This window comes from Nelumbo nucifera, chromosome 3 (assembly GCF_055504915.1).
Source record: "Nelumbo nucifera cultivar China Antique chromosome 3, China Antique-T2T, whole genome shotgun sequence".
NCBI classification, from domain to species: domain Eukaryota; kingdom Viridiplantae; phylum Streptophyta; class Magnoliopsida; order Proteales; family Nelumbonaceae; genus Nelumbo; species Nelumbo nucifera.
This window is the reverse complement of record NC_142651.1, coordinates 90,682,444-90,705,055: the sequence shown is the minus strand read 5'-3', so window position 1 is coordinate 90,705,055 and position 22,612 is coordinate 90,682,444. Positions and strand designations below refer to the sequence as shown.

General features: G+C 41.7%; 1 protein-coding gene across 1 annotated transcript; it reads right to left on the bottom strand.

The window, feature by feature from the left end:
* Positions 1-2,273: 2,273 nt before the first annotated feature.
* On the bottom strand, positions 2,274-20,661 carry LOC104609024 (UDP-glycosyltransferase 83A1-like). The gene is made up of 4 exons (XM_010275210.2): positions 20,552-20,661; positions 19,838-20,130; positions 6,122-6,312; positions 2,274-3,067 (listed from the first exon to the last, which is right to left on the bottom strand). Exons 2-4 carry the CDS (start codon positions 20,068-20,070, stop codon positions 2,274-2,276), a joined length of 1,218 nt encoding a protein of 405 aa, XP_010273512.2. The 5' UTR covers positions 20,071-20,130; positions 20,552-20,661.
* Between the last annotated feature and the right edge of the window lie 1,951 nt (positions 20,662-22,612).

Genomic DNA, 22,612 nt, shown 5'->3' with positions numbered 1-22,612 from the left:
TAGGTTTAATTGTATATATAAACAATTGTATACATCAAAAATCATATGAAATAAAAATTTAAACATCTTTTTCATTTTTTTTTTAAATGGACCTCTCATAGCTTGGCCCAGTCCGCAGCCTGGCTTGACCCAAAGCTCGACCCAACATGACTTGATTTACATCTCTATTTAAGCCCGCCCACTACTGGGGACGAGGCGGGGAAATTCAAGGATTCCCCATCCTTGATGAGGAGTGGGGTGCCTTGCCCTTGAACTCGCCTGACATTGAGGAGTGGTTGCCTTGCCTTGAACCCGCCTGACACTAGGGATGGGGCGGGGATGGGGTAAAGTGTCTTGACTATGTAATAATTGTTAATTATAACAATTATAATTAACAATTATAATTGTTAATTGTTAGTGAACCCACCCTATTGTCATTCCTATATAATTGTTAATTATTAGTGAAATTAATAAAAATGTTAACTTTTGTTATTATTTTTATCTATTTAAAGTTAATCAAAATTTTAATTAAAAATAATAAAAATTATTAAAATTACTATAAATTATTAATAAAACTAAATTTATTAAAATATATTTGTTCATATTAAATTAGCAATAATTATTTTCTATAGATCAACATTAAATGAAAATACAATTATTAAAATTTTAGAAATGAACAACTTTGAATATTTTATTTAATTAACAACAAACTTTGATTATTAATTTAATATTAATTAATAGTAAATAAAATTATTAAATCTTTCAGATTTTCCCGTGCATTGCATGGGTGCCCGCTAGTAGAAATGAAAACAAAAGTTTTTTGAGAGAAATTTTTCAGAGAAGGAGAAAATTGTTCTCTGTCTCATCCTTGGTGGTGGAGCAACAACACAACTAATCTTACCACCACCACTTGTGAAGTAGACAGGGTGTTCCCCTATAAAAAATGAAAACAAAAGATTATTGAGAGAATTCTCTCTTATCTTAAGTATTCCTCTTCTAAAAATTAATAAAAAATGATTGCTCACCCCAAATCCTATTTTTATCTTTTCGTTTGCCAACCAAAAATTTGACCCCATTTTGATTTTTTCATATTTATATGTTTTTTTTTTCTTTTTTTTCTTTCTCCCTAATTCGAACATTTGCTATAAAAAATTAAGATTATTTTGTCATATTTTATAAAATATTATAATATTTATTTAATTAATATAATTTATAATATTACTATTTTTCTCTTTAACATCAATTTTTTATTTTTAGTTATATTATTTATTAATTTATTTTATTTTTTTTTAATTTGTTATCATTTTCATTCGTTGATTTACCATTTTTTTTTACTTTTTAGACTTGGACTTCTGATTTGCCAAATGCCACCAAGTCTCCCTCCTCAATATTTTTTATAACTTAAGACTCTGAGTCCAAGTAGAAGTTTCCTAATCACTTTCCTAGCTGATTAGGAAAGCTACAAATTAGCAAGCAATCCTAAGAAACTTAGTATAAGAGAGATCTAGTTAGTTTCTCTACTTTAACCTTTTTTTCCAACAAACTAATTACCTAGTCAAACTAGATAACTTTCTAGTCGATTAGGAAATTGAAAACAAATTTGAATCTTAAGCAATCCTATTCTCTCATAACTTTGATCAACTATTGAACGTTATTATTGTATGTCATTGGACCCACATAGATCTCAATTTAAACCAAAAGGGTTCAGTGCATATATTAAAATGCACATGGGCAAAGTGTGGCATTGGACCCACATATATTTCAATTTAAATCAAAAGGTTCAGTACATATATTGAAGTGCACATGGGCAAAATTCACTAGGTCAAACTAGTGCCCAAATTTGGCATAACATTATGTTATAACCGAGAAATGCCCATTAGGTTGTTAGCCCAACTAAACATTTGTAGTTAATTTCCCAACTAATAATATTCAAACACTATCAATAAGGTACAATTTCTTCCCTGACTATACATAGTATCACACTCTCAATTCATATGAATCCTGTGATTAAAACCATTTTATATAAATTCTTTATCAAAATAAGCTATTTATAACTATAAGCACATTTTACAAAACCGATTTCAAAACAAGTTGAAATTCACTATTGGCAGCTTGAGGTTTCCATCAAAGAGGGTACTATCATATTTTCTGTCTTACTAAGTTGTTGATTCTATCACAATGATGAATAAATACTCATTCAAGTACCTTTCCAATCTTCTCCAATATACCCCGGTAAATTATTGGTATTTTATCCCAGAAGCATTTTAACTTCTTTTTATCATATCAAAAGTAGGCTAGTTCAATATTATTGTAGTATCACCATCAAGCAATTTCTTTACCTTACTCTTGATTTCATCTCTTGTTACTATCCCATTTTCGTCTCTCTCCAAATCTAAACCAACCCTCCTAACGTCACAAATCAAGTGTTTGTTAAAGAACTGATCGGCAAATTGAGGCCAACATAGAAAGGGAACCCCCACGCTTAAACCATCCATTATCGAGTTCCAACCACAATGGCTTAAGAAACAGGCAACAGAAGGGTGACCCAGAACCTTTTGTTGAGGAGCCCAACTCACTCTCTTTCCACAATGAGCTACTCCATCCCTAAATTCATCTTGGTTTCTGGTAGACCCCTTCATGAAATCTGGCCGAATAACCCATATGAATGGCGTAGCGGCAAGCTGGAGCCCAGCTGCTAGTTCATCAAATTGGCGCTGGCTGAATGTTGCAAGGCTTCCAAAGGCAACATAAATGACGGAGCGGGCAGGTTGATGGTCTAGCCAGCTTATGCAGGTGGAATCCTCCTGCCAGAGGCTTCCGATTGTTCCCCCAGGTAAGACGCTTGAAAGCAGTGGACCTACAGGAAGGCTCTTGATGGGAATCAAGTCACAGAACCACGGGTCCAGCTCGTAAAATGAGTTACAAAGGACCCAGTCACAAAGTTTGGTAACATTTTTCGTATCCAATGTTGCTTTGAAAATGATACTTTGCATGGTTGGATCCTCTGTCCAGTTCCACAATAAATCAGTTGTGCTAATGGCTGGCATGCTTGGAGACAACCGGATCATTTCATTCTTCAAAACAGTTCCTGTAAACAAATCCAAATCATAGTAAACTTAGAAACCGTAGGATGAATCGAGGAACCATAATATCAATTTAAAGCGGACCACTCCTTTTCAATTGTGATACACGGTCATATTAAGTAATTCAACCATAGATTAATTAAAGGAATACTTCACGGTCATATATATATAAAACAATAATTTTTAGGGTAAAAGACTTCAAAAACTAAGTTTTTAGTTTATGAAAACATAAACTAAGTTTTCATAAATTCATTTAAACATACCTTAAGTTTTTCAAATAAACTTAAATATGCCTTGTGGGTTGACCCCAGTAGATTTAAATATACCCTCATTTCTTTTCCCATGAATCTCTTAATATTCTAAAAATCCTATTTTACCCTTTGAAGAGAATAGACACGCAATATTGCTCCTTTTTACAACCCAACATAATGTGATAGCTCAAGGATCTTGCTCTATTTTGTTTAACCCAGTTCTCTTTTGCAACTGTATATTAGTTAGCTGAGAACAGGATGATGGTAACACTTGGTGCTATTATAGGAGAGTTGATAGTGATTAAGTAGATTCATTTAATTGATGGAGAAAGAGAGCGGTTTTAGTTGTGGGAAACCAGGGTAGTTCTTGGAGAGGAGGAGAAATATGGAGAAAAGATAAAGAGAAGTAGAGAGAGAGAGAGGAAGAAAGCGGTGGTGCTCTGCTTCCAATAACTCTTCCTTTGAGGGTTAGTTGTAGCGGTAAAAGAGGGGATGGTTAGAGGACATGGAAAGAAGGAGAGAGAGAGAGAGAAAATGGAGTCGAATGATAGACTATATTCTTTCTTAGACACCTTTATTTGTATGTAGAAGGATTTTCCTTTCTCTGAATTCTCATCGACTTTTTCCCTCCATCTTTTACAATGAAAATGGATTAACTAAGAAGACACTTCTCTCTCTCTCCCTCTCTCTCTATCCTACCTTTGAGAAAAACATGATCACGTCATCCAAGATCGGTGAACTCTCACATATTCCTGTTCAACTTTATCTCATATAAATCAGAACCCATCAATGACTGTAATTGCATGATGGCAAACCATTAATGTTTCAAATTGAGCATCTGTCGAGCCATTTTATACTATGTGGTTCTCTTTGAAAATTTGAAATATAATAAAGAGTAAAAAAGTCTTTTATGACCACATGGTATATTTAAGTCTATTTAAAAAACTAAGGGTATCTTAAAGTCAATTTATGAAAATTGAAGGTATATTTAAGTCTTTTGTCTTAATTTTTATCTGACTCGGATTTTAATTGAATCAGAAGGGGTTAAATACGCATCCAATCGAATTATTAATTAGATGCAAGTTTTAACATCCAAATCTGGGATAATCAGATTTGGAGTCAAATTGGGTATCAGACTTTTAGAGTGTATTGACTCCCCTAATCACTAGTGATGCAGCGCGATCCGGGCACTCCTAGCTGGCGGAAACCTAGCTCCTAACTGATGACGGACGGTACCTGAGAAGAAGAGGGTGGTGAAGAATTCTCGGGGAGCTCGCCCGACGGGAACACTCTGACGATCAAGTTAGAGCTCTGAGAGAACTGTAGAGAATGCAAAGAAAGAGCTAAGAGTGCAGAAGGCGCAAGTTCAGTACCTTTGTTCCTTGGGCATCGGGGTTCTTTTATATTGGAGCTCTGTCAAATCAGGAGTAACCGCCTTTGCCGCAACCGTTACTGCCAGAGCTGAGGTGGCGGGTGCAGGCAGCCGTTGCAGGGTACGGACCCGTCAAGCGTGCCACATCTCTCAGAAATGGCAGGCACGACGCCACTTGACGAGGGACGTGAGCGCAGCCTCCAAATTCGGCAGGTACGGCTGTCAGGCGGATCTTTCCTGTAGGTTGCTGAGCTACTTTGCATCGAACTACCTTGGACCGAACTACCTTACACCGAAGCGACAGGGTGTGCCAAGGTGCTTACACTTGGGGTGGGCCTTAGGCAAGTTCGGACGGGAGTGTTAACGGTGCTGACTCGAAGTGTTTCTACCTCGGGATACTTAGCCGAAGGTCGGGGTGTTCCCTTCTCAGGAAGGAAGAGCTCGAGGTTCATTAGGAGGAGCTCAGGTCTCAAGAGGAGCTCGGGACTCCTTGCATGGAGGGAGCTCGGGGTGCTCCACCCTTGGAGAGAATTCGGGGTAAGTTGCGTCTTGCTTTTCGGCAAGTTGCCACATCCACCGAGTTGTTTGGCCGGGCTCCGGCGAGTTCGTTACGTTGAGTTATGGCCAGGCTGTCACGCTGAGTTGTCACCTATGCCAGGTCATGCCCACGTGTCCCCATGCTACAAGGTCGGGCCAAATCACCCTCCATCAATTGCCCCCCACTCCCCATGCTAGGGGTTCTGACCCAGCGCGGGGAGTTCGCGGTGTGTCAGGTGGATTTGGCTCGGAGCTTAGGCCTTCTTGTTAGACAGCTCATTGGTCGGACCAGTTCACTGCTCGGCTCAATCAAGAGCAACCCAGGTCACGTACATTTCATGCGCGGATGTCACATGATCTATAGGCTCCGTCGATGTCAAAAAACATGCTAAACTGATTTCGCCTCGAGGGTCGCGTAGCCGGTTTTCTTGAGATCCGTCAGATCGTCTTGATCTTGACCATTGATGCCCGAGTACAGTGGCTATAAATAGCAGGGATCCTGGTCATTTTTCCCTCTCCATAAGCTATCAGCATTCGTTTTGAGCTCGCGTCTAAGGTCTCTAGCTCGGGTCAATTTTCCCTAGTTCGGTAGCTTTCCCTTGGTGAGTCCCCTTAGCTTTTCTTAGCTTCCTTATTTCTTCCAGTTCGTTTCTCTCAATCATGTCTAGCTTTGATAGTCAACTAGATGTCCCCGAGGTGGGTACCTCGGCTCAGGGTAGCCCTACCGAAGTCCAGTCTCACGAGGTGCGGGAGGCCTCGGGTAATCTGGCATCCACCTCTTATCGAGGTCGGATGCTAGATAGGTTCGGTCCTTCCATCATTACCCTGGAGAGGCCCCGGTATCTTATCCAATAGTACAATCTCCCCAGGGAGTATAGTTATAGTCTGCCCGCGGGTACCTTCCCTTGGGAGCACGGTCCTGATGAGATCGTGATCTTTAGGGAGCAGCTCATAGTCGGGCTCCGCCTTCCTCTTCACCCCCTCATTGTGGAGGTCTTGAACCACTTTAATGTCACAATAGACCAGCTTCATCTGAACTCCATTCGTAACGTGGTCGAGACCATTTCCCTCTGGTTTGATTACGTCCTCCCTTTAGACTTAGATATTTTTTGTTCAATTCTGTCCATAAAGAAGAGCACTTCAAGCGTTCTCCCCGAGCACAGGCGGGCCTACTATCTGTCTCCTCGCCCGGGCTACAAGTTGTTGCATAAGCTTCCTAGCAAAGTCCCAACTTGAAAACAGGACTACTTTGTAGTTCGGAACACCGCGGGGTGGCCCTTCCCTACTCATTGGAGGGCGGCTATTTAGGACCCCGTTATTATATTGGACAAGGATACAAGGGAGACGCTCCCGTCATGGGCTGAACTCGGGTTTGATTAGAAAGATTATATCGCCGAGAGCAAGCTCATTCAGGCTGGCTTAATCCCGGGTAAGTCGTCTTACATGGTACCTTAGTCATTTGTCTTGTACTTTCTGAGTTTACTAATGCCAAGCTCTATTGCAGGTCCCATGGAAGCAGAGAAGCTTAAGGGGGAGAGGCTTTTCAGTCACATGAAGGGGAGGAAGAAGCGAGCTGCCAAGAGGGCTCACGTCGAGTCTCCGCAGGCCCCCACCCCTGAGCTCAAGCTTCCGCAGGCCCCTACCTCTGAGCCTGAGCTTCCCGATGCACCTACGATCATCGATTTGGAAGAGATCTTACCACCTTGGGAGCCTGAGACATCGGCAGAGCCTGCTCCAAAGGCAACTATGGAGCCCGAGATCACCACCGAGGTCGCCGATGGGACAACTGAAGCATCCGTCGAGCCCATTCGCGCAACCGAGATGGCAATTTCCAGCTCAGGAAGTCAAGAGGGAGCCCGGAGCATCCTGATCCCTCAGTGTAGCCTTCGAAAGAGTAAGGGGGCTGCCTACGCCGAAGAGGTCTCCGACTGGGCCAACCTCATTCCTGCTCAGCTCGGAGCCCGAGCTGCCACCCACACAATGGTGGTAAGTTCTCCTTTTTTTTTTGTCATTACCTCTTCCGTGATAACTGACCTTCTCTTGTCAGATGAACTCCATTGTGCACACCTTGATCGTTCAGTCTGAGAGGCACCTGAAGCGGGCTCTGGCTGCCGAGGACTCGGCTCACGCAGCTCATACCGATCTGAGGGCAGCTCGCGGTCAAATCCATCGGCTGGAGAGTGATGCTATAGCTCAGAAGAACGTCATCGAAGCAGTGATGGCAGAGAAAGAAGAGTTGGCACGCGAAAGGGACGTGCTGAGGAGCGAAGTGAACGCCCTCAAGGCAGAGGCGGAAGGCCTCAAGGAGGATAAGGGAGCCCTGAAGCATGAGGTGGAGTTCCTTGAGGCTGATATTGAGGAGAAAACCGAGATCTTCACCCAGGCCATAGAGGAGACAAAGGTCAAGGCTGTTATGGACTATGTCAAATCAGACAAGTTCGATGCCGTGCTGGGGGAGGCCTATCGTAAGGGCTTCAAACTTAGCAGGTGGTTGATAAGGCATAAGTACCCCGAGCTTGACTCAAGTGCCATCACCACTTCACGGATCACGAATGACATAGTCTGTTACACTACAGAGGATCGAGATTCCGAAGAGGAGGATGGCGACGAAGAGGTAGATGTCACCGACCTGGTTGAAGCTCCTGAGTAGAAACGACGAGCCCCCGAAATAGTTGTCCTTGTACTATGAGCCTACGAGCTCAGCTTTAGTTTCCTTTTTTCTTTTTTTTTTATCGAGCTCAGTGTATAGAATTCTCCATCAATGAAATTTGCTTTTGCAAAGTTTTGTCACTTTTATTCTTTTGCCGAAATGATTGCTTTATCCGAGCTATCAGAGTTAAGTGCCCGAAGTAGGGTTTCTCAACTATCGTCACCCCGAACTGTCTCCCAGTATTTTGTAGGGGTGATTTTTATAACGTACACCAAGGTGAGTGACATAGTAAGGCATATGCCCGACCTGTCTACTTCTAGGTTACATGAATTGATAGTTGTCCCTAGCGGGTCCAACCTGTTGCATACCGAGGTGGGCTATGCACCATAGGGTTCACATCCGAGCTGCCTGCGTCCTTAGCATACTAGCTCGGCGTTAGATCATATATAGTGCTGAGGTCCTTAGTTAGCTCGGCGTTTTAGCCCTTACGCTGGGGGAGTGACTTATAGTCACTCTTCTTGAGTCTGCCCATGCCGAAGAGGCGATTGGGTCTTATAGTGCTGAGGTCATTGTCAGCTTGGCATTTTGGCCCTTAGGCTCAGAGAGCGACTTGTAGTCCACTCAGTTCGGTAGTTTATAGGTAATACTGCCTTAAGTCGACAATATTCCATGCTCGAGGTACTTGTTTCCCTTCTAGGGTTTCGAGCTCGTATGTACCTTACTCAAGCACCCGCTTTACTCGGTAGGGTCCTTCCCAATTCGGCCCGAGCTTACCAACATCGGGCTCAGGCGCCATAACTTTTCGAAGAACCAAGTCTCCGACGCGGAGGTTCCGCTTCTTGGCCCTGGCATTGTAGTACCGAGCTACTCTCTGCTAGTAGGCCGCGGTCCTGATATATGCGAGGTCCCGTACTTCGTCAAGTAGGTCGAGGTTGGTTCGTAGCTCGTCTTCAATTGCCTTGTCATCATACGCTTCTAGTCGTAGCGTGGGAACCTCGATCTCAGCAGGGATGACTACTTCGTTGCCATACATGAGGTTGAAGGGGGTCTCACCTGTTGCGGTCTTCAGTGTGGTCCGATAAGCCCATAATACGTTGGGCAGCTCGTCTGCCCATAGTCCCTTAGCTCGGTGCATGCATGCCTTTAGTTCGTGGAGGATAGCTCTGTTCGTGACTTCCGCTTGACCGTTTGCCTGAGGGTGTGCCACCGAAGTGAAGTTCTGTTGAATTCCCTTTTCTTGGCACCAGTTCTGGAATTTAATGTCCTCGAACTGCTTACCGTTGTCAGAGATCAGCACCTGAGGTAGTCCGAAATGGCAGACTATGTTCTTCTAGAAGAAATTCTGCACATTTCGCGCCGTGATTGTTACGAGAGGTTCAACTTCTACCCACTTAGTGAAATAATCAACTACCACCACTAAGAACCTCCTCTGGCCTGTCGCTGGTGGAAACAGTCTGAGTATATCGATCCCCCATTGTGCGAAAGGCCACGGACTGGTGAGATACTTGAGGTCGGCAGCAGGCTGATGGTGGATATTAGCGTGCTTCTAGCACTTGTCACATCTTCTGACGAGCTCGGTCGCGTCTGCCTTCATCGTTGGCCAGTAATACCCCTGTCGCAGTGCTTTCTGTGCGAGAGCCCTGTTCCCCAAGTGTCCGCCGCACAGGCCCTCATGAGTATCGTGAAGGACGAGCTCGGCCTCAGAGGGTCGCAAGCAGCGCTGATAGGGGAGCGTGTAGGATCTTCGGTACAGCCGTCCGTCTATCATGATGTATTTGGCTGTCTAACGCTCTACCCTTCTGACAGCATTACAATCTGCAAGGAGGGTTCCGTGCAGCAGGAAGCTCGCGAGCAGATCGATCCAGCTCAGCTCTGCTTGAACGATGGGAGTGACCTCCTCTGCCCCCCCGAGAATGCTAGGCCGAGGTAAGTTCTCTATATACACGGTTCTCATGGTGTTATCACTGGTGCTGGCTAACTAGGATAGGGCATCGGCCTTAGCGTTCTTTGATCTCGAGACCTGCCGGATGAAGCGTGACTAGAAGTTAAGTAGAGCCAGTAAGTGATCATGACTGGCTCACGAGCTTCGTACTCACCCGTAACCTGGTTGACCACAATCTGAGAATTACTGCAGATGACAATGTGTTTGGCTTTCAGTTCGTTTGCTAGAGCCAGCCCGGCTAGTAACGCCTCGTACTCCGCTTCATTTTTGGATGTCGTGAACTCGAAGCATAGTGCATACTCCAGTTTCACACCACTTCGTCCGTACAGAACGATCCCAACTCCACTGCCCTGTTGGTTTGACGAGCCATCTACGTGAAGGATCCAGGGCTCCTCATCCCAGTTCGCGCTTGGTCTAACTAGGAGAGATGCCGCACTGGTTGCTACTTCACGGTGCTCGAGCTCAACCGGCCTGGGAACTTCGGTCTCGCCCGAGCTTGGGGCCTCGTGTTCGATCGGCCTGGGGACTTCGGAGCAAAAGGTGCATTCTGCGACAAAATCTGCTAAGGCTTGGGCCTTGATAGCAGTTCGCGGTTTGTATTGGAGATCGTACTCGCTGAGCTCGATGGCCCACTTCGTAAACCTACTAGAGACATCGGGCTTGAGCAGGACTTGCTTCAAAGGTTTGTTGTTAAGGACGATGACAGTGTGAGCTTGGAAATACGGACGAAGCTTCCTAGCTGCAATGACTAGCGCATACGCCAATTTTTCAATCTCCAGATACCTCGTTTCTGCTCCCTGCAACACTTTGGTAACATAGTAGATAGGTCACTAGACCCGATCTACCTCTTTTATCAGTACCGAGCTGACCACCTCGTCACTTGCCGAGAGGTACAGCTCCAAAACATCACCCTCCTCGGGTCAAGTTAAGACCGGTATACTGGCGAGGTACCTTTTGAGCTCGTCGAATGCAAGCTGGCACTCTTCAGTCCATTCGAAGCCTTTGCCTTTAATTGCCTTAAAGAAAGACAGGCAGCGATCTGCCGATTTGAATATGAAGCGACTCAGAGCGGCTATATGGCCATTCAACCTCTGAACCTCCTTCAATTTCCGGGGTGGTCTCATATCTAGGATAGCCTTAGTTTTATCCAGGTTAGCCTCAATGCCGTGCCGGTTAATGATGTACCCTAAGAATTTACCCGAGGTGACACCGAAGACACACTTATTCGGGTTCAATTTCATGTTAAATTTACGCAGAATTTCAAAAACTGAATGCAAGTCTTGTATTAAATCATGCGAAAATTGGGTTTTGACGATCATGTCGTCTACATAACATTCTATTTTTCTACCAATCAATGGCTCAAATAATTTATTTACAAGTCTCTGAAAGGTTGCCCCGACATTTTTTAGCCCAATGGGCATGACCTTGTAACAGTATAGGCCAAGCTCAATTATGAAGGCAATCTTTTCTTCATTAGTCGGGTCCATCCTGATCTGGTTGTAGCCCGAATAGATGTCTAAGAAACTCAGCAACTCATGCCCTAAGGTCACGTCCACTAGACGATCGATCTTGGGGAGTGGGAAGCAGTTCTTTGGGCAAGCTCGGTTCAGGTCCGTGTAATCGACGCACATGCGCCATTTACCGTTAGCCTTTTTTACCAGAACGGGGTTGGCCACCCAACTCGGGTAATGGACTTCCCTGATAAAGTCGGCTACGAGGAGCATCCCAACCTCCTCGTTAACTGCTCTCCAACGCTCTGGGGCAAAGTTGTGTTTCTTCTGTCTAACGGGCCTAACTACAGGATCAGTATTCAGCTTGTGAGTTATGATGCTGGGGTCTATGCCAGGCATCTCTGCTTCGAACCATGCAAAAACATCTAAATTTTCAAGTAAGAATTTTACCAGCTAGGATCGCAGGGGCTCCTCAATTGAAGCGCCAATTTGAAGTGTCCAAGTTGGGTCCTCTGTCGATGTCGGAATGGAGATAGTCTCTTCTATGGGTGCAGCTCGCTCTTCGCACTGCTCCGCAAGTCGCTCCAACTTGATGTCTTCTACCACCTTGGCTTTTCCTTTGAGGGCGGCAACGTAGCACTTGCGGGACTCAAGAAAATCGCCACGCGCCACCCTGACTCCGAAGTCTGTAGGGAACTTCATCGCCAAATAGTAAGTGGAGACCACCGCACATAAGGCGTGGGTGATGGGCCGACCTACTATGGCATTTTATGGGGAGGGAGTCGCGACCACCAAGAAATCATGGTTGAGCCTCACCATGCTAAGCCAGGTGCCGACCTCCACAGGTACGATGACTCTTCCCAGGGGCCTGACTTCTTCCCCACTAAAACCTACCAAGGGGGTGCTTGCAGGCTGGAGATCGCTCTCCCGGAGCTGAAGTTGGTTGAATGCTGCTTTGAAAAGGATATTTGCCGAGCTACTGGAGTCAACGAGGAAACGCCTGACTTCAAAGCCATTAATCTTTACCTTTATGACGAGCGCGTCATCGTGGGGGTAGTGGACCCCGCGCGCGTCATCCTCTGTGAAGAAGATCGAGTCTTCCGTCTTTGGGCGCTTCGGGGGATTCTGTTCTTCCCTGGCGGCCTCACAAGTTGATGTCCGAGCTGCAGTTGAGGTGCAGCCCATGACAATCAAACCTCCGACGATCACATGAATAGTTCCCCGAACTGGTATTTCTTCAGGGGGCTGCCTCTGCGGCTGCTCTGCTTGCCTGCTGGATTCGGGAGCATCTCTACTCTGCTCCCCCTACCGACCTGCTTTATTATTATTATTATTATGTACAAAATTTCTTAAGTATCCGCGATGGATGAGCTCCTCTATCTCGTCGCAAAGGTTTTTACAATTTTCGGTGCTATGACTGTGGTCTTTATGAAAATTACAATACAAATTCTTATTTCTTACACTAGGATCAGCCTTCAACCGAGGTGGCCACTTCACATACGGGGCGTCCTTGATCGCCATAAGAATCTCGGCCCGCTTCCCGTTCAGGGGCGTGTAGTCCGTCCTCTCTACTACTAGAGCTCGGAAAGGCTGACCTGGCCTTGCCCCCCGAGCTTGGTCCTTCTTCTTCTTGCTATCACCTTGACTTGAGGACTCTGTTTCCCTTTTTCTTTTCTCGAGGGTCTGTTCACCTTTCTGGTTGATCTCCTCCTCCGCCCCTATAAACTGATCCGCGAGCTTGAGGAACTCGATCATAGTCTTGGGCTGATTAACAACCACATGCCACTTGAATTCTTTGTGCGTGATGCCTCTCTTGGCCGCAGTGAGCCGAACTGCGGGGTCCAGGTCAGGTATCTGCAAGTAAGCGTCATTGAACCGCTTGATATAACTCCGGATGGACTCCCCTTCCCTCTGGACTATGCCAAGGAGGCTCTCCTGGGTTTTGGGGCACCGCTTGCTAGTGACAAAATGGGAAGTGAAGACTTGCACGAACTGCACCTAGCTTCTTATTGATCCGAGCGCAAGGTTTCGGTACCATGTGCGGGCCACCCCTTTGAAGGTGGTTTAGAAAGCCACACACATGCAGGACTTGCTGGCCCTCGCCAAATGCATCTGGGACTGGAAGGCATCAACATGGTCATTCGGATCAAAGGATCCATCATACTTATCCAATGGGGGAACTTTAAAGTCCTTGGGCATGGGAACAATAAGGAGTTTTGGAGATAGGGGGGATGGGACTGAGAGAAGCGGAGTTGCCTTTACTTCACCCGAGCTTACCTCTTCCTTACCCTTGAGTTCGGGTAGGTCGTGAGTGACAGCTCGGTGAGCTCGGCAGCGCCTCCGCTGCTTCTTTGCTGGCTCGGCATTAGTACTGCTGGCCTCTGTGTTACCGAACTCAATGGGCCCAAGCTCGGACTGCTGGCTGGGTGGAAGGGGTAGCTGGTCTCTCCTTCCTACCATGGGATGATACTGAGGTCTCTCCCCGGCGAGAAGGATGTTCGTTCCGACGGCAAGGCTTAGCTTGCTGCGTGGCCGGATGCCGAGGAGGAAGCGACTGCTGGGCCTGAGGTAGTGGAGGGAATTGCTGTTGATACTGATACTGGGAAACTTGATGCAACACTTGCTGCTGATAAAGTTGAAACTACTAGAACTGTTGCACTTGAGCTTGCATAGCTCGCATGCACTGCACCAGGTCTTCAAGCTGGTTTTGGCTGGTCACCGGAGGAACGATGGAGGATTCCATGAAGGTTGTTCCTATTGTGGAAGGAAGTGGAGCGTGCATAGGTGCCACTGTCTGAGGCACATTCAGGCTGGGAACTCCGTCCGCAGAGAGGGGGACGGTGAACTGTCCAATGCAGGCAGTGGGAAGCTGAGGTCACTCCTCAAAGGCATTCTGGTCAGCACCTCGTCCGGCATTGCTGGAGGGAGCCATGGATGATGAGTTATGAGAGTTTGCAAAGATTGGAGAAAGGCTTCTTGAAGCGATTCCCACAGACGGTGCCAAATGATGCAGCGCGATCCGAGCACTCCTAGCTGGCAGAAACTTGGCTCCTAGTTGGCGACGAATGGTACCTGAGAAGAAGAGGGAGGTGAAGAATTCCCGGGGAGCTCACCCGGCGGGAACACTCCAACGATCAAGTTAGAGCTCTAAGAGAACTGAAGAGAATGCAAAGAAAGAGCTAAGAGTGCAGAAGGCGCAAGTTCAGTACCTTTGTTCCTTGGGCATTGGGGTTCTTTTATATTGGAGCACTGTCAAATTAGGCGTAACCGCCTCTGCCACAACTGTTACTGCCAGAGTTGAGGTGGCGGGTGCAGGCATCCGTTGCAAGGTATGGACCTGTCAGGCATGCCACATCTCTCAAAAATGGTAGGCACGACGCCGCCTGACGAGGGACGTGGGCGCAACCTCCAGATTCGGCAGGTACGGCTGTCAGGCGGATCTTTTCTGCAGGTTGCCGAGCTACTTTGCACTGAACTACCTTGGGCCGAACTACCTTACACCGAGGCGCCGAGGTGCGCCGAGGTGCTTACACTTGGGGCGGGCCTTAGGCAAGTAAGGACGGGAGTGTTAACGGTGCTGACCCGAAGTGTTTCTACCTCGGGATACTTAACCGAAGGTCGGGGTGTTTCCTTCTCAAGAAGGAAGAGCTTGAGGTTCATTAGGAGGAGCTCGGGTCTCAAGAGGAGCTCGGAACTCCTCGCGTGAAGGGAGCTCAGGGCGCTCAACCCTTGGAGAGAATTGCGGCGAGTTGCCACATCCATTGAGTTGTTCGGCCGGGCTCCGACGAGTTTGTTACGCCGAGTTATGGCCAGGCTGTCATGCTGAGTTGTCACCTATGCTAGGTCATACCCACGTGTCCCCATACTACGAGGTCGGGCCAAATCACCCTCCATCAACTAATGTTGACCAGTGGTTTCTAACCTAACTAGGCATTCGAGCCATTTCCTCTTTGAGTGATGGTTTCAATTAGGTCGAATTTTAGAATAATCGGTGATTAGGGATTGTGGGATGGGAAGGAACAAAATAGAAATGTGAAAAAGGTGGGACTATAGATTGAATCACTGGTATGTGAAATCCCACCATTTTAATGGGAAACATGTGGGAAAGGAGGGGAACCCGTTTAACAAAAATAAGAGTTAATATTAGACCCTTGACCAGTTAAAAAATTATTAATTATTCAATAACATACTACTTGAGTCCCATGCAATGCACATATGTTGTTAAAAGAAATTGTGGCAAGAACCTTATGACAATATCAATTGGACCAAATGCTACCAAGTCCAGTGCAAATTAATTTTTGGGTTACATGTTGTTAGATAAATTTGTTTTAATTTTTTATTGTTTATTGTAATTTTTACTATTTTTATTACATTAATTAATTTTATTACTCTTAAATCCAATGCATAGGCTTTGTTAAGTGACATTTAGGCAGGAGTTTTAGGACATTTCCAATTGGGGCAAACTGAACCCTATCCATCTTAGCATTATTCTCGGGTTATGTATTGTCTAATAAATAAAAAGAAAGCAAAAAAATCTAGAAGGGATTAGGGAGAGGGAGAGTAACTTTTTTATTAAGTTCAATTTAAAAAATATTGATTTTAATTAAATTCTATTTTTATTAATTTGTATCAATGTTGACCAATAAAATAATTTTTGCTAAGTCTATTAATAGTTTGTATAGTTTTTAATTGTATTTATTTTATTAATGACTTAAATTTTATTTTTTAATTTATAAAATTAATTTTACTAATTTTAGACTAAGTTAATAAAACTAAGTAATTTATTTTAATTATTAAGTTAATCGTTTAAAGTAAGTTGTTGACTTTAATGTTTTCTTCTTTGTATTTTTATGTTACTTTTAGATTTTTAAAATTTTCTAAATAAATATTACTTTTAATATATTAAAAAATTCTATCATTTTCAACGAAAATATCTCTCATTTTATCAGTTTATTAATATTTATTTTTCTAGTTTTTTATTATTTTCTAATTTTTTCAGAAAGATTCATTTTTTATTGATTTTTCTATTAATTAACAAAATTGTTAATATTTTTCTCTTATCTTCCCTTATTTTTTGATGTTTTCTTGTTAATAAAATTTATTTAGAGAAAATTTCTATTATTTGCTCTTTTATTTCATAATTGCGTAATTGGGTTAAAGTGATCAAACCAAATTGGTCCAATTCAATAGTAATTGAAACTAGCAAGTCAGGTGGTCTTTAGGTATTCAAATAAACGAATCCATGAACTTCGTCTTGTTGGTGCATAGTAATTTTAGGCCCCTAGTTTATTTCTTCTCTTGCTTTCTTCTTTTCCTATGAAATTAGCGAAGTTGGGGAAACAACTTAATCCAAAACTGATTCGCCACATTGAAGCTATAAGACAAAGGAGAGAATTCGTGTAGTAGTGAAACTTTTACATAATTTATAGAAAAAATTAGTAAATTTTTAATATTTTTTGTAAATATAATGAAAAATTTGAAGAAATTAATTTTTTAACAAAAACATGTTAATTAATAGTGTTTCTACTATTTACTAGTTGGGACCTATGTGATGCACATGCAATGTTACACAAAATTGATGTAGAAAGAGCCCTATGAATTTATAATTGAGCCAAGTCAATCTAAGTCAGCTCAAGTATTATATTTTTGAGTTATGTTTAGTTGTTTTGACCAAAATCCAAATTGAAACACTAGTGAGTAGAGTGGCTAATCTCGTGTAGGGATGTTAACGGGTCAAGTTAAATGGTAAGTTCGACTTTGATTCACCCCTACATGGTTAGGTTAGGGTCAAGCTTATTCTTATAATTTGCTCTACCTTCTAAACCCTAACCTTAAAGTTTATGGTTTTTTTAATGTTTGTTTTATCTCAAATTAGGTGTAGGGTTTGGTTACTGTTTTGATTATTTAACCGAAATTGGCACCTTTAAAAAAAAAATCCAAAATTGAGTTCAGGTTTGGCTAATTCCTGCTCATCAAGTCATAATACCCCTACATATAAAGGGTGTTATTGTAATTTGGTTTGACTTTTACCCCTGACGTTAAAGTAGATTTCACTTTTTCTTTTTTGTTTTTTCCTTTCACTTTTGAGAAATGATACCTTGGAACCCATAAACCAATTTTCAACTTAAATTAATAGCTCTTGAGTTTTCAAAAAGTATCACAAAGGACTACGGGACAGTTTGGGTCAGTATCAAGTAGAACTCTATAGGTCAAGGGCGGGTTCAGAAACTATATAGTATTGAATCGGGTTGAGTTGGGTTTGAGTCAAAGCATGGGAGGGTTGGGTTAGGGTTGATTCAAACCCATACGAACCCTGTCCATCCCTATAGCGTTGAACCTAATGCAAACCCAACTTGGGTTGCAGTTTTTCAATTGTATTTTTTTTTTTTTGTGACACATTTTGAAAACTCGAGCCATTAATTTAAATTGGAAATTCGTTCATAGGTTATTGGGTTGACATTCGTATTCTTCTATGCTCTATTTTTATTATGTATAGACTTTTTTGAGATAAAGTGAAGTAGAAAGAGCCCTATGACATTCTTAATTAGGTGTGATCATAGGCCATATTAGGTTATAAGACTACTATAATGCTCTATTAAGGTAATTATTTTAAACAGAACTCAAATTAATAAAAATTAGTTTTAAAATTAATAAATTTCTCATAGAAAAATTAATTTTATAAGATTACTATTTTAATAAATTTATTTATAATAATATTAGTAATTTAATAGGACTTTCAATTTATTATTATTATCATCATCACCATCATCGTCATAGAAAAATTAATTTTATAAGATTACTATTTTAATAAATTTATTTATAATAATATTAGTAATTTAATAGGACTTTCAATTTATTATTATTATCATCATCACCATCATCGTCATCATCATCATCATCATCATCATCATCATCATCATCATCATCATTATTATTATTATTAAATTTGAATTAATTTCCTACAATTTTTATAATTTTTAAATATGACTTAAGTGGATTAAAATAATAAATTTTATAGCTTTATTAGTAATAACAAATAATACTTATGCTACCTAATTAATTTAATTAGGATTGTTTAACACATAAATAAGTTACCTAATTTAATAGGTAACTTAAAACATGGGCTTGTTAAATAATTTGCACTTACAATTGTTGTACAACATAATGGAGCCATATTGGACCCATATGTACTACATTTCTAAATTCAAAAAGAACCTATATCTAGGGGTGCATCCCAGTTGAGCCTTGCTCGAATCCGAATTAACCTAATTACAAATTTACATGGATTGGGTTTGAATTTTCGATCCTTGGGTTGGATTAAGTATAAATGTTTGGACTTTCTTAATTTTTGAAGCCCGGCCCAAGCATAGTCCTAGGGAAACATGAGCTCAGCTCAAACTTATCCCAACTCAAGCACAACCACACTATATACACATCTACATGCACGTATAGACACACATTAATTGCCTTCATATAATTTACTATTAAATTAATAAAATTAATTTTATTCTTTGTCTCATTGTATTATCTATTTTTTCTCTTATTATTTTTTTAGATATTTTTACTTATCTTATTTTTATGTTATTAAGTTTTAACTTTAACTATTTTCAAAAAGAAAATAGTTTTAACTGAAATATTAATATTTTAATACATTGATGAGAAACTAAATGCTTGTATTTACATGGTGGATAGAGATATAAATGGAAATAAATAGAGAGAGATATAAGGTGAGGGAAGAGACGTATTAAATGCTTTAGGACAAAATGTTAGATAGAGAGATAGTTTACAAATAATTTTAGGAGAGAAGATGATTTAGGTGATTGGTAAAGAGAGATATTGAAAAGGTATTTTAACTTTTTTGATGAGAAAAGAGAAACCTCTCTTGGAGACCATTTTATGTGGGCATTATTGTTTTAATATATAACAATGTTTGAACAATAAGAGTTGCACTCTATGTCACTATTGATAAGGTAGCATCTACTTCCGTATTTCATCCTGGTTTTACCTAATGTTGTCTCTGCTTGGTCCTCGATAGTTTGAATGGTAGATCTTTCATCTGTCTTTTCCTCTCTTTTACAGGAAAATATATGATGTAGAAAAGAGATGATATGAAAAGAGTTTTGACATCTCTTGTATCTGTCCCTTTTCAGTTTGACCGTTTGAATGATTGGTTACTTGGATCAGTTTTTGTCTTTAAATTATATTGAAAAACATAATTTTTTTGAAGGCAATTAAAAACGAGATCCGCTTCAGTCAGTGCAAGGCCCGTTTGAATACTATTCAAACAACCTTTACAGCTTGCATCAGAAACATCTCCCTACTTTTATGTTTTATTTCATGAGGAGATATTCCTAATGCAAGGCTATGATGGTTATTTGAACGGGCTTTGCACTGACTGAATCCCATTTTATTAAAAACATAATTTACCATATAAAAGTTAATTAAAAATGGCTTGAAGCACAATGACTCATAGAATGGGTAAAAACGGTTCAGCGGTCTAAACATCCGGCCGGACCGGATGGGTCTTCCACCAAGCCCATGGGTTTTCATAATCTTATTTTGGCATTATGGCCAGTGATTCTTCAGTGATTCTTCCGTGACAAATGTAACCTTGACCCCTCGAATAGCCAGGCTCTGTGACAGCTCCATGAGCGGCATGACATGGCCCTGTACCGGTGCTGGTATAACTAGCGCATGTGCTTTCTGGTGATCCATTGAGATGCAGGCAGCAGCTTGACGCGTATGGACTATGGATTCCTTGATGATTTTCTGTTTGCTTGATTCAGGGAGGATCGGTGATGCCATCTCCTTTTGGGGGACTAGCAATTCTGTTACTGAATGCTTTTAGCTTCAATAAATCTGTTACTGAAAAGCAATAATCTTGGTTTACTGGAAACCGATATTGGTATTAATCAAACAAAGAGCAATTCTCTGTTTGGTTGTCTGTCCAATTCCAACCATTTAAAAGATGAAGGATGCATTTTTCATCAATGGGTCTTGATTATGTGGACAATCCTCTAACAGAGGATTGCTCATCATCCACTGTTAATAAAGAATTGCTCCATTTGACACTCGAACAACCAGTTCTTGGTCAGTGTAAATCTGGTCACTTTAGCACTACTATTTTACACTTGAAATGAAAAAGGGAAAATAAGCAAAAGATAAACAGAAAACAAAGGAAAATAATTCCACTCAAAGCAAAGAAAGAATTTAAATATATAAAAAGTACACTTCACTGAAGAAAAAGAACAAGGAAATCATCAGTTTTACTCTTTCAGACACTTACCGGTTTGAAGCTAAAGAGGAGAAAAGCTTTGTTGCAATAAATCCCTTTCGTCATTTCTCCGATGAATTTATTTAAAATTCTTTGAATTCTAGTCCATTCTATTACTACCTGAGAGAGTGTGTGTTTTTAAGCCGGAGAGAGGGGAGCGTAGAGAAGGGAGAGAAGAGATCTACAAGGAGGATTCCAACCTTGTGGACCAAATATGCACTACTAGAATTTTATCTTTAGAGGGTACACGACGCGGTCAAAAAAACTGCCACTATAATTAGGGGTGGATTTGAGCCGAGCCGAACTGAATAATATCAGGTTCGAGCTCAGCTCGAGAATATTCTATAAGGCTCGAGTTTGGTTCGAGCTAGAAATTTGAGTTCGAGCTCGGTTCGAGTAAAAAATTTATAAGCTCGAGTTTGATTTTAAGAAAAATATTTAATAAAAATAAAAAATTATATATAAAAATAATATTTTTATATGATATTTAAAAAATTAAGAATTATAATAATTAATTATTATAATATTTTTATTATATATATATTCGAACCGGCTCGCGAGCCTCACGAACTGAGTTCTAGTGGGCTCGAGCTCGGGTCGTTTCATAATCAAGCCACTGAATTGGGTTTGAGTTCAAACTCGAGCTCGATTTCAACCGAGCCGAGCCGAGCTCGAGCAACTCGTGAAAAACTGGCTCGTTGCCACCCCTAACTATAATGCATTATAGGAGGCAAACTTAGAGGGACATTTTAGAGGCACTTCTTACAGCCTCTAAAATTGTAATTTGGATTAATTACAAAGACCCCCTTGTACTATGAGGTCAGTGACAAAGACTCCCTGTACTTTGTTTTGCCACAAAGAACCCCCTGTACTATGACCGTGACTCCATGAGATAAAGACCCCTTCCGTTAGTTTTCCGTTCAAAATACTACCCTTGTATACAGAAATTTGAAGTAGATCCCTAGTTCAACAGTTCGCTTGAACAAGAATGTTCAAGTTCGCTTGTGTGCTGTTGAAATGTTCAAGCACATGACTCTTGAGTCCATTTCAACAGAGATCTTTGTTCAACATATCTCTGTTGAACAGTTCGCTTGGCAGAGATCTGTGGGATGATAAGCCCTTTTCACGGCCAATGCTGCCATGTCGATTCTGTTCTCTCCATTAACACTTACACAAATGAGTTTCTGAATCTGAAAGAACAAACAGCGAAAGCGACTTCTCATCACATCAATGATTATAATATAGTAATCATGTTAATATAAGGTAAGAATGAGTTGAGTCCACGAAACTCAATTAATTCGGTCACAGAGTTAGTCCTTGTTAACTCAAAACCCACTTTTTTTTTCTGGTTACTTATTATTTTATAAATCATCACTGATTCAGACATTTATGAGCATGAATCGATACTGATTAGTAGCTAATCGGTTGGGAGAGAGAAAGAATGAGAGAGGATAGTGAGGGAAGGAAAAAGAAGACAAGAAAGGAAAACAATAGATTAAATAGGTTTTATGAGAAAAAGGATAAAAAAAGAAAATAAAAAAAAATTTAGTGAGATATTTTGGTAATTTAATATATTCTGTTAAGGGGTTTTTGTCACAAAAGAAAGTATAGGAGGTCTTTATCACAGACCAAATAAAATTTAGTGTGATATCATGCTTATCACAACTTCACCGTGAGTTGAGGGAGTATTGTGATAAGCATGATGTCCCTCCTCTGGGTTATCAAACTGAGGGTCCTGTGGACGTTCAGGGCAGCTGTAAGAGAGAGAAGTACTCTGTTTTCGGCTTGGTGGCCAAGTTTGCCTCAATAGTTGTGCAGCATGGGTGGCTCCCGTTGGCAAATTTTCATCCAGTTGTTGTCAGGTCCGCGTTGAACACCGTTGCCACTATGATGGATCGTATAATGAACCTGCCTGTTGAATAGCTTTCCTGGTCGGACTTCACCCATTGGTTAGAGGTATGCAAGACCTTTGCTGCGATGGGATTTAATATGTTGCATATCGAGCGTCGGGTTGTGACGTTGGCTCATGCATTTTGGAAGGACAGTCTACATGTGTTGTAATCTGTACTATTT

What these genes read in the sequence shown, in the direction of transcription:
- LOC104609024 (XM_010275210.2), bottom strand. Translation starts at nt 20,070, where the DNA reads ATGGCATCACCGATCCTCCCTGAATCAAGCAAACAGAAAATCATCAAG. An exon ending in GAATCACTGAAGAATCACTG is followed by an intron (nt 6,313 to 19,837) that starts GCCATAATGCCA and finishes CTAAGTCTAAAG; the next exon opens with GGAGGACGTAATCAAACCAG. An exon ending in GACCGTGCTCCCAAGGGAAG is followed by an intron (nt 3,068 to 6,121) that starts GTACCCGCGGGC and finishes ATTTGTTTACAG; the next exon opens with GAACTGTTTTGAAGAATGAA.